This window comes from Vollenhovia emeryi, unplaced genomic scaffold (genome assembly GCF_000949405.1).
Source record: "Vollenhovia emeryi isolate VEMERY1.0 unplaced genomic scaffold, V.emery_V1.0 DF939124.1, whole genome shotgun sequence".
NCBI classification, from domain to species: domain Eukaryota; kingdom Metazoa; phylum Arthropoda; class Insecta; order Hymenoptera; family Formicidae; genus Vollenhovia; species Vollenhovia emeryi.
In genome coordinates this window covers 1,303,854-1,320,794 of record NW_011967242.1, presented here as the reverse complement: position 1 = coordinate 1,320,794, position 16,941 = coordinate 1,303,854, and the positions used below count along the sequence as shown (strand labels likewise).

Genomic DNA, 16,941 nt, shown 5'->3' with positions numbered 1-16,941 from the left:
TACAAGATGTAGATTGATGGGCAGAATGGTTGCAACACTTTTTTAATGAGTTTAGAAACGCGCATTTAGATTCAGGTTTTTACGTTCCAAAATGTTTTCTCTGGGGAAAATTTTACTCAAGAATAGATCGGAAATGCTCGAAATGGTTTCGGAATGGCCATCGAATAGAATATTCCTGGGAGAAGAAGATTTTGTAACGTAACCCTGGATCCAAATGCACGTCCCTAAATTGATTAAAAAAACAGTGTTGCAACCGCTCTGTCCATCACTGTACTTACCTTCACAGAGGAAAGAGAGAACAGTTTATTTTGCTTTTGGTATCTCTAGTAATACTAGATTTATATGTAGACTTTACAATAAGTAAATATGCCGTGTAATTTATGTTTAAATTTGTTTGGTCTCTCAAAGAGGGTGCAACGAAACGTTAAGGGTTGCTTTGTCCAACGTGTGCGAGGCATAACGTGGGACATAAAACTCAATCTTGGACGTGTCGCTGGCGGCGTTGGGCGCTTTTCACGTCGAAAAATTGACGCGTTTCCGCGGGAAGGATCCGTACGCGCCTGGTTACGAGCACGTATCGCAGGTACCCGCTTATGTATACCGAGCACGACGTGCCAATATCCTTCGATCGTGCCACGCGGCTGATGACGTAGGTTCCACGTACCAGACGGTAAATATTAGATCCCGCGCCCCGTCGTTCGCGTTTTTGTAATCATCCATCAAATTTTTACGTACCGTATTTCATAATGGCACGACCGTGCCGTGCATTTGCCTACGGCGGAGCTTTCAGATATGGATACCTCGCAAAATGTCTGTCTTGACACGCGATCTTGAAAAAGTTCACGAGAAAAAAATACCAGGAGTATGCGTTGCATGTGAGTGGCATGTGTATTATCAATTAAAATTCGCGGATAAAAAGGGCTCTCGGATATCAAACGATAATATCCCGAGGAGCGTCAATGCGCATATAACGTGCTTTCAACGCGCGTTTCATTGCATTGGCTTAAAAACAACGTTAATTGTGTGTTCAAAAAGCGCGAACTTAGCATATGTTTGGGCATATTTGAGATATATAATTTTATATAACTCTCCATATTTATACATGCATATGCATGAAAAATTATGCATAGGAGGCCAATGGTACACTTTTTTTATGTGCTGCCACAATATACATTAAATGCGCGTTTAATGCTGGACAAATACGTGCATTAAGTGCGAATTTAAATGTACATTTAAAGCACGTTATATACGCGCATTGGCGCTCCTTGGGGTAATAACTTAGACTGATGCAAACGCCCAAGTGCAGACAGAGATGTGCAATTAATCAAGCGCTTTTCGGCAAGTCAGACTGAATTTATCAGCTTGTCGAATCTGATTTTGTTAATCTACCGAATTAATTTCGAGTCAATTTGCCTGAACAATCAAACGTGACGGTCTCCAATTGGAGAAAAGCAAGATTTCAAATTGAAGACCGTCTCTTGCGGTTGTGAAGAATGTTTCAGAAATCAATAATTTTAGGTGAATTTCTGGCAAACTGTTGAATTAATTACTTGAACGCTTATTAATCCAGTTGTTACCATCATCGCAATGAAAATACACGCGTATTTGTAAAACTTTACTTATATATGTTACTCGAGAACAAATCTATTAATATTTATGGGACAAGCGCAAGTTGAACGACCTTTACTTCTAGCAATGTAAGCCATTCATAGCTGATCTTCGAAACCGATTTGACGTTGGTCTTACATTATGATCGTACAGCTAATTATAAGCAAAGGTTAAAGGAGGCTCTCGCAGACGCCTCCCTGCTTCGCCTTCCTGCCGGCAGTTCTCGAACGGAGAAGGTTAACATGACAGCGTACAGGGAGTAGAGAGAGAAAGAGGGAAGGATTGGAGGAGAGTCAACATATCGAGACCCAATCTTTCGCAAAAGGACGAGAGCCGCACGTCGCTCATCCCCGACGGGGTTAAGTAAATCTCGTCCGTTCCGCGGACGACGGTTCGCGGCCGCTCCCATCGCGCGAGCAAGGATGATTCCGCTTCGGCCGGTGCCGCGCGTAGAAAGTGGAATAAATCGATGAACTCTCAGGTGCCTAAGAGCGCGCCGTGACCCGCCTTCGATCGTAGTCGGCCGACTATGTCAGCTATTCGCGACCGTCATCGGGGAGGTACTTTCTTTTCATCGGCTCTTTTCTTTTCTTCTCTCCTCGCGCTCGCCTTTCCTCCCTGAGCAACGCGGACGACGTGAGTGCACTCGTTCCTTCGCTCGCGCCGCGGCGTTTATTATCGCCTTTCACCGTTTGACGATCGGCACGTCGTACCTGTCGTTGCGGTGGTTTCTAGCACGGCGACGTCGCGAGGTATATTTGCCCGCGAATAATGAAGCGCCGTGAGAATACGGGACCGAGCGATCTCGAGTTCCGCTTCTCTCTTCCTCGCGCGCACGTCCTCGACCTTCGTAGATTATCGCGAGCGGCTGGCGTTCCTCGCGGGCGCGGGCCGACTTCTTCAGTTTCCAGAATCTACGACGAGGGATTTCATCGCGAATCCCTACCAGTCAGAAATGACTCGTCGATCAACGTCGAGACCGTAAGATTGACGTCGATTCGACATCGTTTCGACGTCGATCGGCGAGTCATTTCCCAAGGGGGTAAAATGTTGTCCCATCGATTACATGATTTCATACGATTTCATCCGGTTACAAATAATTTCATCTAATTGCAAATAATTTTCTTATATTTGTTACCCCCTTGTCATTTCCGACTGGGTCTCCTCTAGCGTGGGTCGTGAAAAGTGGAAAACTTCATTGACGTATAATATCGAACTCGCTAATGAAATTTTTCCCTTTTCACGAGTTCGCGCTGGAGGAAAAGACTCGTGATCGATGGCTCGAGCAAACGCATCGCTCGTTGAATTGCAAGAGCTCCCGCAATTTGCAATCGGCGGAAGCGACGAGCTCGATGCCCGCGAACAGGTCGCGGGGAGATTAGAAATTGCGTCGGTCCAGCACGCGCACGCGTCGCCGGATTCGGAGTAGAAAGTCGGACCCACTGCGTCGCTGCGCGCTACGTGTGATACGTAACCCGAGATCATTGTCTCGCGGCACGACAATCGGGACGATTAATCGCCGTCTTTGTGAGAAGGGGTTATCGACGAAACGAACGTTGGTACAAATCGTACCTGGCAACCCTTGACCCCATAACTTACAACATCGCACCCATTATCGCGTCAGGACGATAAGCCGTGCGCCCCGCCGTAATTTATTACGAAAATGTTTTCCTCGTCCGAGCGGTCCGAGGGGCCGCAAACAATGCCGACCGAATCGTACGAGTCCCCCCCTCCCCATTCGAGAGAACTGCATTTTTATTAATTGCAACACTTCCGTTTCATTCATAACACGTGCTTTACAAACTGCGATACGTCTATATAATGCACGACGCAAAGTAAATTACTAAAATTTACTGTTTTATATAAAATTGCACTGAAATTATTTCTTTAACGAGTAGTAGTAGAAAATTTAGTATAATAATTTATTAACAACTTTTTTTCTTCATTTCTAACAAACTTTCGATCGTTTCCTTATATCTTGAAAGCGTTGAACGAAATTCGTCCTTGGACGATTTTGGAGTAGATTCTGTCCTAAAAAAATATGGTGTATAATAAACTAACAAGGGGTAGTCTTCGATGTCGCCAGTAATAATTAAAAGACTTCAATAACAACTTGACCATGTCTGTCGATTTTTATGTTGGTAACTCACAACGTTTCGACCAGTCATGTTCTGCCTCTCGTGAACCTAAGCTCTGTTCCTTTAATTTGTTACACTGAAGATTTGTTACAATATCACTTGAAAAGGACCACAAACCGTGGCCGAAACGTTGTGAGTTATGAGTATTAACCCTAGAACGAGTGAGTTTTATGAGTATTAACCCTAGAACGTACCTGTGGGGTAGATTCCGACCCCAGGCGAACTTTGAACTACGCTCCTGAGCTAGCGAGTGGCATTGTCGACTCAGGACCTGAACCATAATTCATTTCAACTCTCTAAAAGTATAGCTATGTCAGTCGCAGCGTTAGATGTGCGACGAGTTCTTAACATTGCCAGACATGGTCAAGTTATCATTGAAGTCTTCCAGAAAGATATGCCGCAGCCGCTATAATCTTTATGTAATGTTATGAATAAAATTGGAGAGTCCGACGCTGAAAATTGAGCGTGGAGAGATTGGCTACTCGCCTATCCGCCTTGAAAATTCCTTGATTAATAAAAAGAGGCTACAGCTGGGGGAACATATTAAAATAAAATGGAATAATGAGAAAATCGGTGGTTCTCCCCATGGCATGCGATTTACGTATTAAACTGTACCTTTTAAACGGCACGTGTGCTGTAACGTTGGAAAAAGTTGGCGTTGACTAAAACGAATACGGTATGCAGCGTGCACACGCCACTAACGCGGCGATTGCGAAGCGCGAAACCGTTTTTCCGCGTTATTGCACCGAGCGCGCGAATTACTTTAGCGCAATTTTATTACACGAGACCCCGCATATCCCGGTCTTGTACAACAAATGCACAGTATACCGCGCTTGAGCGCGACCTACTAAGATAACGAGATGCACACCCCGAGACGTATGTTGCGCCCGCCCGGCTCTGCCCTGCTCCTCCAAACCCATTAATTAAGATTCAAGCGACGTACCGCGCCGTGTTTATTGATTAATCACCGGCGTGGCGCATCGCGCCCGTCGGACACGCTGCAATCCGATACCGATAACGCGCGATAAGCCTGCGTATGAATTAATTGAGATAACGTTACTCACCGCGCGTACACATGTACGCGATTCTACTGCGAGCGTAAGGGTCTCGCTCGCGAGATGAATAAGTCTTTGAATCACTCAGGTGTAATCAAATAACGCCTGCGTTAATTACGTCATCGCGGAGATAGAGATACGACGCGATACGCGTGTCCGTGTCTCCGAAGGACCTCGATAATTACAAAGGATTTCTCAAGTTACGTCAAGTGTTACTTTCGGCCGCCAGCTTGCGATAAACTATTGGCCTTTCTTTTGTCTTCTTCGCAAACCGTCGTAGCGTTGCAGCGAGAATAATCGAGTTCCCCTGTTTGTCTGTTGCAGCAGATCGACATCCTGGCAGCGGGGACACGAATCCCAGCGATCCAGCCCTAGTCCCAGCAGGCTACGTCGCGCGCAGGATGCGGCCGCGTCTCACACAGCCCCCGTTTCGGTAAGTTAATAGAAAAATTGCAGCAATTAACCGAGAATTATATAATTACGTAATTATAATTATTATTACAGCGTTATGAAGTAATTGCGCTATTAAAAGAGTAGTTGAAGTATATTATAAGAGAGAGAGAAGTGATTATACTCAAAATAATGGGTAATGAAATTACGGCGGAGCGGCGGGTCATTTCGATATTCCGCGATCAATACCTTCGGAAGAGAGGAAGAAGCTGGACGACCCGTTCGAATATTTCTGTCAAAGTTAATTGGGCCGACGATCCGGAGGACGGGGGGGAGCGGCACCGTCCTCGTTGGTGTTCGAGAAATCGATTTATGTGTCGCATTTGTGTCCGGAACGATTTGTTACTCCGGTAAAGAATGCACTGTACGTAACGTCTCTTTCTCCGGGGTTGCTATATTCCTATATACACTTGGCGTCTCCTGATCCGCCCCTCCCGGAAGAGTGATATTCTTTTTCCTCGTCGAATAACAATGGCCCCGCGTCATCTACGTCGGATCGAATACATTGTTGCTGGCGGACGCGGCGATAAATAACCGGTATTGTTTGATAAATTAACTCACCTGCCGAGGTGCATTTTCTCCTCGCGTACTTATTCCCCAGGCGCGGACAAAAGTTTCGATCCTCGAACGCTATTACGGCGCGCGTAAGAAAGGCGCATTGTCTCAGATTGCAAAGGGCCTCGGCGCGATGACGAATTTATCTTTCTTTCTTTCTTAAAAATTCGCGAGGATGAATCGATGTTTTCTCAACTTTAAGATTAGAAACGCCAGTGTTTTCTTGACCATACCTGGCACTTTTTTAGCAATACAGAAAATTTATTGCGAAAGATATTACCTCAGCCGGGGTTTGAACCTGGACCTCCTTACACTCTAGGCGAGCGTCTCACCAAATCGACCACCGAGGCATATGATAATAATTGTCGCAATAACAGTATAAAGATGTTTTCTGTATTATTTAAAAAATACCAGGTATGTTCAAGAAAACACTGACGGTGTTAATTATCGCTGGCGACATTGAAGAATTCTTATTAGTTTAAGATTAAAATTTCGAATTTTTTTTAAACACAGCCCGCTGGACTTTTTTACAAATAACTCAGCGGTAAAAAGAACCTTTTATATACCGTAATGAATATACGCACAGAATGTGAGCGCAATTAGTGGCTGCAATACGGTAAATCGTGACGCAAGGCGGCTTTGTTTAACGTCGCAAAGCCGCAAACTTGTTACTATGGCCCGTAGTCAATGAGACATTCTAGGGCTTAATTAAGCAGACCTCAGGCGCCGCCACTAATCTTCCGCGTGCACAGCATACCAGGGGGTACCCAAAAGTTTCCGGAATTACTTTATAAAAAATATTTCAAGTGTACTTACAAGTACACTGAAGCTTTAATCCTCTTCAAAGTGCTCCGTGTGACTTGATGCAACAATTCGAGCGTCTCCCCCACTTCAGGAAACACTGTCTAAATTCCTCTTCCAGAATGCTGTTAAGTGCCGCCACACAGAAAAAAAATTCTTCTTGTGAAAATGTGTTTAGTTTTAACGTGAAAATGTTGAAATGAGATTGCGTTGCGTTAAAGGAAGAAAAACGATTATACGATCTAACAACCAACTTTTCACTAAACAGAGTTCACTCTAAAGGCGATAATATCATGGTGGGACCAACAGATGATGCCCTGTTAATTTAGCAGAAACTCCGCTGTATTAGGAGCCTGTCTCATAATAGGGGGCTTTCTTCTATTAAAAATAAAATAATCCCGGAAACCTTTGGACATCCCATCATACGCCAATGCATCATAAGCCAATGCAACGCTCACTGATTTAATTCCGTTTATTTTCCGCCACGCAGACTGGCGCAGGACGTCGTTCGTCAGAAGTAAATAGAGAAATTTTCAATTCTGCCAATAACAGGCTCAATCGTCTATTAATCTCAAACCTGGGCAACTCCGTTTTTTCGCCAGCACGCTTCGTAATTTTTTCCTCGCAATGTATTCCTGAGGACTGCTCTTGACGGTAAGCGCTTGGATGTCCTCTGAGACTCGATCGTGAGGTAGTTGGTTCACTGCATCCGGGGGTCCCCAGGGCTGAGGACTAACATATTGTATATTACTCGCGATTCCATTCATCACTGCCGACTATTTCTCCCTAGGACCCGGCATTTCCGCCGTGACGTCGCGTCAGGAAACCGCGATATTTCATCCGGCGGAAAACCGGTCTAAATATTCGCGGCACGCGAATCCCGCGCGGCGCAGGTTCGCAGACTCCCCCGATCCGAGTAATTACTGACTACGCGGAAGCGATCATCGATCGGCGGCGCGTGAGCAATGGCCCCGATGCCGGTGACGTCTCGGCGGTAGCTGCACGTAGGGTTGCATCGCGCTGCACGCGACTGTGGTATACCGCGACCGGCTGGTGACGACCTACATGCATCATCCGCAGCGACGACAGTCGTGCTCGTTAACGTCCGACGTATCGTGTCGAACTGACGCTATCCGCGGTGCGCTTATACATATAACCGGAAGCAGACGTCTCGGCAGCGACAAGTCCCCACGTTGTGCGCGTCGCACACTCTCAGCAGGTGTAGCTGGTTAATTTATGCTTCTAGCGATGATAAAATCTCGAATGCGAACGCTGTGTGTACATTTGTACAGGATGGCCCGCGGAGAGTTGAACAGAATCGCGGGTTCAGATCGACAGACTCTTTAACGGGACGAATAGTCGACATCACAATTGGCAGCGTTGCAAGAGATACACGCGATGTAAATATTTCAGAATTGTACGTGTGTAGCAAAGATTGGAACTCTTTATATTTATCACTTAGGCCCAGTTCAACAGTGGCCAGTTAGCTTAACTAATTGTTAAGTATAGCGATGCCAACCACTGATACAAAATTCGGTAGGCTATTTACAAGGTTGTATATATGTATATATTTTTAAGCTTATTTGCGAAAATGCAACTCGTCAAAATCTAACCTTGTCTTATAAATAGCTTACCGAATTTTGTTTCAATGGCTGGCATCACTACTTAAGGGGATCCTTCAGCCATCTTTTTTACCGACACAGTCAAATATAGTTTTTGCGCTTGTAATTCTTTTTATTAGCTTCATGCACAAAATAATATACCAGGATAAGTTGCGGACCGCATAGCGGAACATTTTCATACTTAAAACATTCACCAACACACCAACACTAATACAGCTAACAATGAAAAGGGCAGATATTTCAACATCCCGTATATACCCAACGTATCTGAAAAGTTCATGCATGTGGTCCAAGATCTGAACACAAAAGTGTCTTACACAGGCCTCCACAAATTAAGTGAATTTATCAGAGTACATAAAGACCCACTCCCAACACCCTCTCACAATAACGTAGTATATAAAATTTCCTGTGTAAACTGCAACGCCTCATACGTGGGCCAGACTGGCAGACTTTTGGCTACGAGGATTAAAGAACACCGCAGACACATTAATAGAAACACCAACCAACTATCGGTAATCACTGAACACAGACACTCAGGCCACGAATTTGATTGGGAAAATGTTGATATCTTGGATGAAGAACCATTCCTTTATAAACGACTCATCTCAGAAATGATTTGTATAAAACGCCAACCGAATAGCTTAAACCTACAAAACGACACCGATCTCCTCGGCGACGGGTATAATACAATCATCCAGGAATTGAGTAGAGTTTGACGTTATCCTATTTATTTATTTATTTATTTTATTTCTTATTTATTTATTTATTTATTGCATTAACACTTTTGTGTTTTTTATCTTGACCGTATCATTCACACAATTTTATATAACTGACTTCCATTACCAATTTATTTTATTTCGCGATTTCGAGATTTACATAATTTTACATATACAATTTTTTAGAATTGATTTGCATTTTACTTTTTAATTTTATACCACGATTTGACAATTTTACAATTTCTTACAGAATTGACTAATTCTTTACTTTTTAATTTTATTTCTGGACACGACAAGTTTACAATCCTATAGAATTGACGAAACTCCTGCCAATTAGTTTCTGTGCGATTTGTTATACTCCGCTAGAGTCGACATTATATAACTTGGTTTAAGGCTTTAAATTTTGCGCCAGAAAAATAAGCAAGTTGAGACACAGGTCTATGTTCCCCCGTCATGTTTACCACACTTTAATGTCAAATTTTCGCTTCGTAATACCGCTGTGTCACAGTCTTACTAACATCGTTGCCACGGACTCATCTTTCGAATCACGGTTATTCAGCCTCTTTATGTCTGGGACCATCTAGAGATCGACTGATTAACAGTTTAAGATATGAGTCTGTCCGATAATTTGAAGTTACACGAGGTAACCGGTTTTTTCTACATTTGTTATTGCATAAGTATTACCATATTACCAGTGTATAATTCTCACATTGTAGTCTAACTGAGGAAGACCCGAAGAAGGGTCGAAACGTATTTATACTTGATACCATTAAAGAGAGAATTTTAATTCGTACTGTGAGAACTGAGATCCGTTCATTTTGTGGCTCACATTGGCACTTTTCCTTCCTTAATTTTCTTCTGGGAGCCTTCACAATTTTGGAATATTTAAAACATTCAGTTCAGAAGTCTAGTAATAAAGATATTGGTATTTGAAATTTTCAATTCGTAGTTCTAACTAAATTTGAAATTGTCTTTATAAAATTGCAAGATTCTTTCACGCGATTAAAGTACGCATAAAGACAAAACCAGGAACAGTCATCTTTATAAAAAAAAAGCGAAGAGAGATTAAAACTGTCACTTTAACATGTTTTCTTATTTTATTTCATCGGCGACCGGATCTGAAATTTCGCGTACTGATAGATAAAATTTACAACTACGAACATACTTAAATTTCAATTTTTTTCTATTTTTGGTCGGTTTATGCAGGAGCCACCTTAAATATTTTAATAATTGCACAGTGCAAACGGATGAAGTAGACTCCTTAATATTAATTTGATGCGAAATAAAACATAACTAATTACTCAGTTGAGAAGTAAGTAGTGAGAATTAGTTACGTACGCAAATATACAAAAGGTATTTAGATAACGTAATTAGATTCATGCAGCGCTAATTACCTCGCATCACTGATAATTTGACAGATATTCAAATTTCGTAGAGCGCGAAAGCGTTAAACGAAATTTCCATCGAGATAAAAGCCAAGTGGCACGAAATTTCCATAATTTTCCGTTTGAATCGAGTACGATTAAAGCGAGACGGATTCGAGGGGTGTCGGCGATTGAAGTTCGCGCTAGCAAGATTTATCCTACATTTATATACGCGTATATAGGTATGTCGTGCGTAAATTTCTCGTCGCGCGGGAATCTTAATTAGTAGAACGTCGCGCGCAGTGTCGAGGCAGCTGCGGAAATATAATCAACCTTTGTGGCTCGACACCGTTTGCACCTCTTCCCTTGCCCGCCCAACGCGAAGGCACGCGTGAAAGGATGGGCAGAAACCGCGAAATCAACGCTTTCGTCGACTACCACGGATAAGGTGCAGTGATACGACGGCGTCCGATAGCGCGATGGCGGTTCGATAATTTATAGCCGGACACTGCGTCGTGAAAGCGATGATTATCGTCCGTATCGTGTATTTTAATATATAATGAAGAGATTATTTCCGCCTTCGACGAAAAATACCGTTTAATTCATTAGATGAGCTTATCATCGATACACTCCCTGTAGCGTGATTTATCATCGCTCGTATTTCCACGAGTAATTATTCCTTATGGTCGCTGCATAACACAGTGAAGAGCCATAAATAAAGTCCAATTCAATTGCAATTTGCAGTTTATCAAGCACGGCGGAGAGGAAGACGATGAGAGGTAGACGATACGACGAACCGCCGATTTTAAATAAAACCGGTTGCCTGGTAACCCACTTGCGGCGAAGCTTAGCAACATAATATTAGACCCGGTAACCCGGCTAAGGCATAGCTCGATACCGACACAAAGACACGAATGATCAAGCGCATTCGTGCGTGCCCGGTAGAATCGTGGGAAAGATATACATACGTAACGCAACTTTCTCGCGGGGGTTATCAGTTGTCATCGATAATACGATGCTAAGTGTGCCCGCGCACTGAACATAAACCTGACCCTTTCCGACATAGAGGAGAGTCCCCTATTATGAGACAGGCTCTTAACGTGAGATTAGCGGATTTTCAACGTTCAAATTCAACCACAAATCTTCTCTCGCGACGATTACATCTAACGAGGAATTTTCCACTAAGCAGATCTCATTTCAAGAGCAATAAATTCATGGTGGAACCAATTTAGCAGAAACCCCGCTATCTCATATTAGGAACTTGTCTCATAATAGGGGACTCTCCTCTACCGAGGTGTATTAGGGGGTGGACCAGGAGGGATTCTATATTGAGAAACAATGCTACTCTGAGATTATCTCTGGATGGTCATTCGATACTTCACCGCTCTAGTTGATTGTTAACATTTGCATTCTCAGTCGTATCTCATCTGATTTTTAACCTATCTTGTTTCAGCCTTTGCACGACTACAGAACGAGTGGCCACGCCGGGAAGGAGAGACGACGAATTCCCGGTCTCAGCAAAGCTCAGCGGCGGATCAAAGCGTCCAGCACCCCGGCGCTTTTAGATAGAAACCACGACAGGTACGTGTACATATTTAAATAGCGACGGTATTAATGGGTGGCTAATCATTTGCGCGGCTTTTAAAAGGAAAATTATAACTGATATTACTCGTGGAAATGTGCAAACTCTCAAAAACCCCACTCGAATCCCCGCAGTCCATACTACAAAAAAAGGCGAAGTAACGATAATCTAATTAAATTATTTAATATTCCGTATCATTTTTATGACATTTAATTCTTTTCAACTATAGTCCACTTTCTTTTTCTCCGATTATATTTTCCACCCGAGCTGTTTTTCCCCTCTGTACCGGACCTAACACATTTGCGAATATCAATATCGATATTCGCGTATTAAGGGGATGCTGGAGTGGTTTGATTTACCGACAGAGTCGGATACCGTTTTTGCGTTTGTAAATCTTATTATTTGCATTTATGTACAAACTAATACCAGACCCAAGTGTAGAATGCATAGTTGAACATTTTCATATAAAAAACATTGAGATTTGAAGTCTAATTCGTATCGCATTATGTATTACAAATATTGCAATACATAATGCGATACGAATTAGACTTCAAACCTCAATGTTTTTTATATGAAAATGTTCTACTATGCATTCTACACTTGGGTCTGGTATTAGTTTGTACATAAATGCTACATAATTATTTTCGTTTGTATATGTATAATATGACATATTGAGGTTACGTTTCTTTACAAACTTCCAAAAACTGTATGCGACTCTGTCGGTAAATCAAACCACTCCAGCATCCCCTTAATCATCTATAATATATTATTCCGTAAAATTTTGTACACTCATTTATTTGCTAATAAATGATTGACAAAATTAAATAGTAATATTTGTGAAAAATACAACTGTCTATTTCTTTACGTATCACTTTGAATATATTTTGTATTATGAGACAGGCCTCTAAGGGTGCGTATACACTACGGCGAACAAACGGCGAACGAACGGCGAACAAACAGCGAATTAGACAGATGTGTACACCGCAGCGAATGCGAACTGAACTATCGGTAGTGTTCGATTCGCCTTCGGTCCGAGTCGAAAGTTCGTGCGCAGTGTGGACGGGATTCGAATACGAATACGAACGTCCGAACATTCGTGTTCGCCGTTCATTCGTCGTAGCGTATACGCACCCTTACGTGAGATTAGCAGACTTTCAACGTACAGATTCAATCACAAATCCTCTCTCGCGACGATTACACGATCTAACGATGAATTTTCCACTAAACAGATCGCATTCCTAGAGCAATAAATTCATGGTGGAACCAATAGATGATGCTTGTTAATTTAGCAAATTTATTAATCTTTATTCTATTTCAAGCATATTCCGCCCTGTCTTTTTTCTATCTTTGATATATGTATAATGATTCCACAATTCCTCTTTTACGAATAAAAAGAGGACTTCGGCACAAATAAAAATATCTCTCGGAAACCTTCTCCGAAAACCTAAAAATGTGGTAGCCTCTCGTCTTGCGGGTGGTATTCTCTCGTCTTACGGGTGGTATCGCCTTCTCTGGAAACCACAGGTATCCTCGAAAAGGCGACGTGAAAGGTGGTCGCTACGAAAGTGGCGGTAAAGATTTTTCGAAATCGTGTTGTGACTGTCCCGTCGTGTCTTCGCTCGCCCCCATAAACACCTCGTATTGCTGTCCGTAGGTGCTTATGAAATTTCCTGCTTGTCCTTCGTACTTATTCCGTGATTTCGTTGAAACTGTTGGCCGCAGGTAACGCCGCGCGGTAAAAGCAACCCCTGCTTTAAGCACGGGAGCTGACTGCACACCACGCGGACTGATTTACGAGACACGCGGCACCGAGAGATGAAATTCTGCGCCCGAGTTACAAATTTATTCGCGATAAAAACTCCGATGAAAAGTCAAATATGCGAATCGAGTCAGACTTGGTACACGAGGAAGTCGAAAGAAAGCGAGAAGGAAAATGCACTTGGATGATCGACGAAGTTCTTGAGGATCCTCCATGGTTACTCGATTGGCACATGTACTCGTTAAAACTTTTGCGCTTGATCTCCACTCTCTGAAAGTCAATCAGTGGCATACTTGTAACTGTGAATCAGTGACTATTCACCGTTTTCAGTGAATAGTCCACTGATTGACTTTTAGAGAGCAGATATATTATGCAATGAAATAAAATAATTCCATTCCTTCTTTTTTTTGCTTTATATATTATGAACTCTATGATTTATTTCATCTTGATATTATTATGCAAGACATACATAGAGGAAAGTCCCCTATTATGAGATAGGCTCTTAAAATGGGATAGCGGAGTTTCTGCTAAATTAATTGGACAATGACCCGTGAGTCTGCTATAATTTATGCTCTGCGAGCATCTATGCACGAGGTGACTTTTATTTATGTACACTCTTGTGTTTTGTAATTTCTTACCACCTTCAAAACTTGTGACATGTTGCTTTGCAGTTCGGTTACTTGATAAGGACCTGACACTTGGGTCGAAACGTCGTACCAATTGTAACACTTAATTAATTATATTACCAGTTGCATCAACAAGAAGTTTTATTTCAATAAATTAAGTGGCATTATCTCTGTTGGTTCCGCCATGAATTTATTGCCCTTGGGGTGAAGTCTTTTTACTGGAAAACTGATTATTAGATCGTGTAATCGTTGCGAAAGAAACCCTGATAGGAAATGTATGCAGTTCCTTTGGATACCCCTCCAGCTACTGTCTAGTATTACTGCATTCTCCTTAGTTCTAACGATACCGCATAGAAAATGGACAAGAACTCGATAGAGTTTTATTTGTCAGTGCTGAGGCAGTTTTCCTGGTAAAAATATATGCGGTTTGCTTGGACATTTGCCCAGTTATTGTCTAGTATTAACAGATCATTATTTATTAAAATACTCATTGTTTTGTTTTTGTTCAGTAATTGCACCGACAGAAAAAAATTCCGGATCCAATGCTGTTACAGTTCAATGTATCATAAAATAGGATCGATATAGCGCCAGTCATATTTATTATAGAGAAAGAAATATTTTAATCTTAAATGAAAAATTCTAACATCTAGAATAAAATGATAATATGTATCGTCTTTTGTCGAATATTGTGTTGCCAACTTCGTGCATCGCAAAATGGAGGGAAAATTTATTCTAAACGCAAGTATATATAAACTTACATTTATATAAGTTACTCTGGTCTCAATATAGTAAGTCAATCTTTTTTAATTCGATAGAGGAGAATAGGAATCATTGATTTTATTTTGATATGGTCTTATTTTTATACTAAATAAGGTTGTGCGAAATATAAATGCGTCAAGAATATTTTTGTCTCGGTAACAGAAATCCTTTCTGAGGGTGTGAGCTCAGATCTTGCGCATCTTTTATGTACAGTGACTGTAAGAAAAGCGTTAAATCTTGATTGGAGTTCCAAGTAGTTTCACTTCTCAGTTATTGGACAAAAGTTAATACAACTGTCTAGTAACTGCTCAAAAAATGAATTACATTTCTACCAGGGAAAATTTGTGATTGAATTTGAACGTTGAAAACCTGCTATCTCGTATTAGAATCCTATTTCGTACTAGACTTTTCTCTAATATACAGAGGCAGAAAGAGAATATTTGTTATTTACTTGTAATATGAGTTTTACTCGTTTTATATACCTGTGAATATTAATTTTAATTATCGAGACGTTTCAATGTAATATCATTAAACGTGTATGTGCGATATCATCGAAGGTCTATAGATGTTCCCATTATCTGGAGGTGTTTTCTCATACAATGCTGATTTACGTAAAGTGTCGTGCGAACGAGAGTCTGTCCTCGCGAAATATTTGACGAGAGGAAGCAGTGAAATCCTATTAAAGACCGTGCACACGGCAAAAAACCTCGATGGCATCGTGTTATTCGGTTGTCGATAAAATGACGCGTTCCAAAATCGTTTATTGAACGTCAGCTTCATCTGTGACGCGGTAACATCGAAGCTGCACTGGCGAGCTGTAGATCGAAAAAGGAAAGAAACGACAAGGTTCAGAGAAACGTTCGAAAACGTTGCGAAAGCGTCGACGCGATATCGGAGGGAGACAATTAGAAGGTACACATTGGAATGCGGTCTCCGCGGGATCAATTGTAGACCTAGGGCGAGGTCTTCATTGTACTACAAGAGTACAACTTCATCGCGTCGATTGTTCGCTCGTTGACGATCGCATTTCTCGCCGTCGTAGTGGCGAGACCTCCCGCAAAAGACATCGTCAGGAGAGGATTTCCTCGAAACGAAAAATGATCTGAAAAAAAAAGACCGTCCCGCTGATAGGGGACAAAGGCGAGCCGCGTCAAAGGTCGCTGGTGATCCCGCAGAGTGCCACGCTTTCGGAGCCTCTTTCGCAGATCCGCCGATCTCCGCGTTACGTGTGTGTGTGTGTGTGTATGTATGTACGTAGAAAGAGGGACGTTTATCGAGGAGAGTAAGAACGTTATTTCGGATGACCTACCTGGGGTGCATTGACGTGGAGCGTCCGGGCCCACGTACACACGCGTGATCAACGGATGTTCTAATTACCGGGTATAGAAAACGCCCTACCACAGCTTTTTATCTCGTCCACATCCTCCCACCCGCTTGGCCTGAGGAGATCCGTGCAGGCTCTACTTCGCCGCCAAGAAGGGCCCTCCGCTTTGATAAGAGCGAGAACGGAGCTGAAAGATACGTCCTCTCGCGCCCTCCGTAATCTTCCGCGTTTCGTGCCGACGTTAATTAACCCCGCGTTACTCGCGACGTCGCAGCGTTGCTTAACGCACACTGGAATTGCACTCGCGGCAAATAGAGCTATTCTGGTTTATCTTGGCGTTTAAATATGTTAATCGTGTCGTTTAATTTGAATGCTCACGGGGGCAAATAAAATTGTACGATGCGAGAAACTGAAAAGCCTCGCTGATCTTATACTAAATCTCGCGAAATACTGAAATACTGGAAATCGATCGAGGAATGCAAATAATATATTGTTTTATAATAATTATTTTAAAAAAGAAAAAGGGAGAGATCGTGAGAGGCGAAAGGAGGAAAATTATGTACTATTAATAATAATTTATTA

At 42.2% G+C, this 16,941-nt stretch overlaps 1 protein-coding gene across 1 annotated transcript in view; it reads left to right on the top strand.

Annotated features, from left to right (window-relative positions):
* Positions 1 to 16,941, top strand: part of LOC105569370 — a 142,382-nt gene that overhangs the window by 103,292 nt on the left and 22,149 nt on the right. Inside the window, exons 11-12 of the mRNA XM_012025790.1 lie at positions 5,129 to 5,234; positions 11,763 to 11,890. Coding sequence (XP_011881180.1) covers positions 5,129 to 5,234; positions 11,763 to 11,890 — 234 coding nt within the window. The remainder of the gene's footprint in view (positions 1 to 5,128; positions 5,235 to 11,762; positions 11,891 to 16,941) is intronic.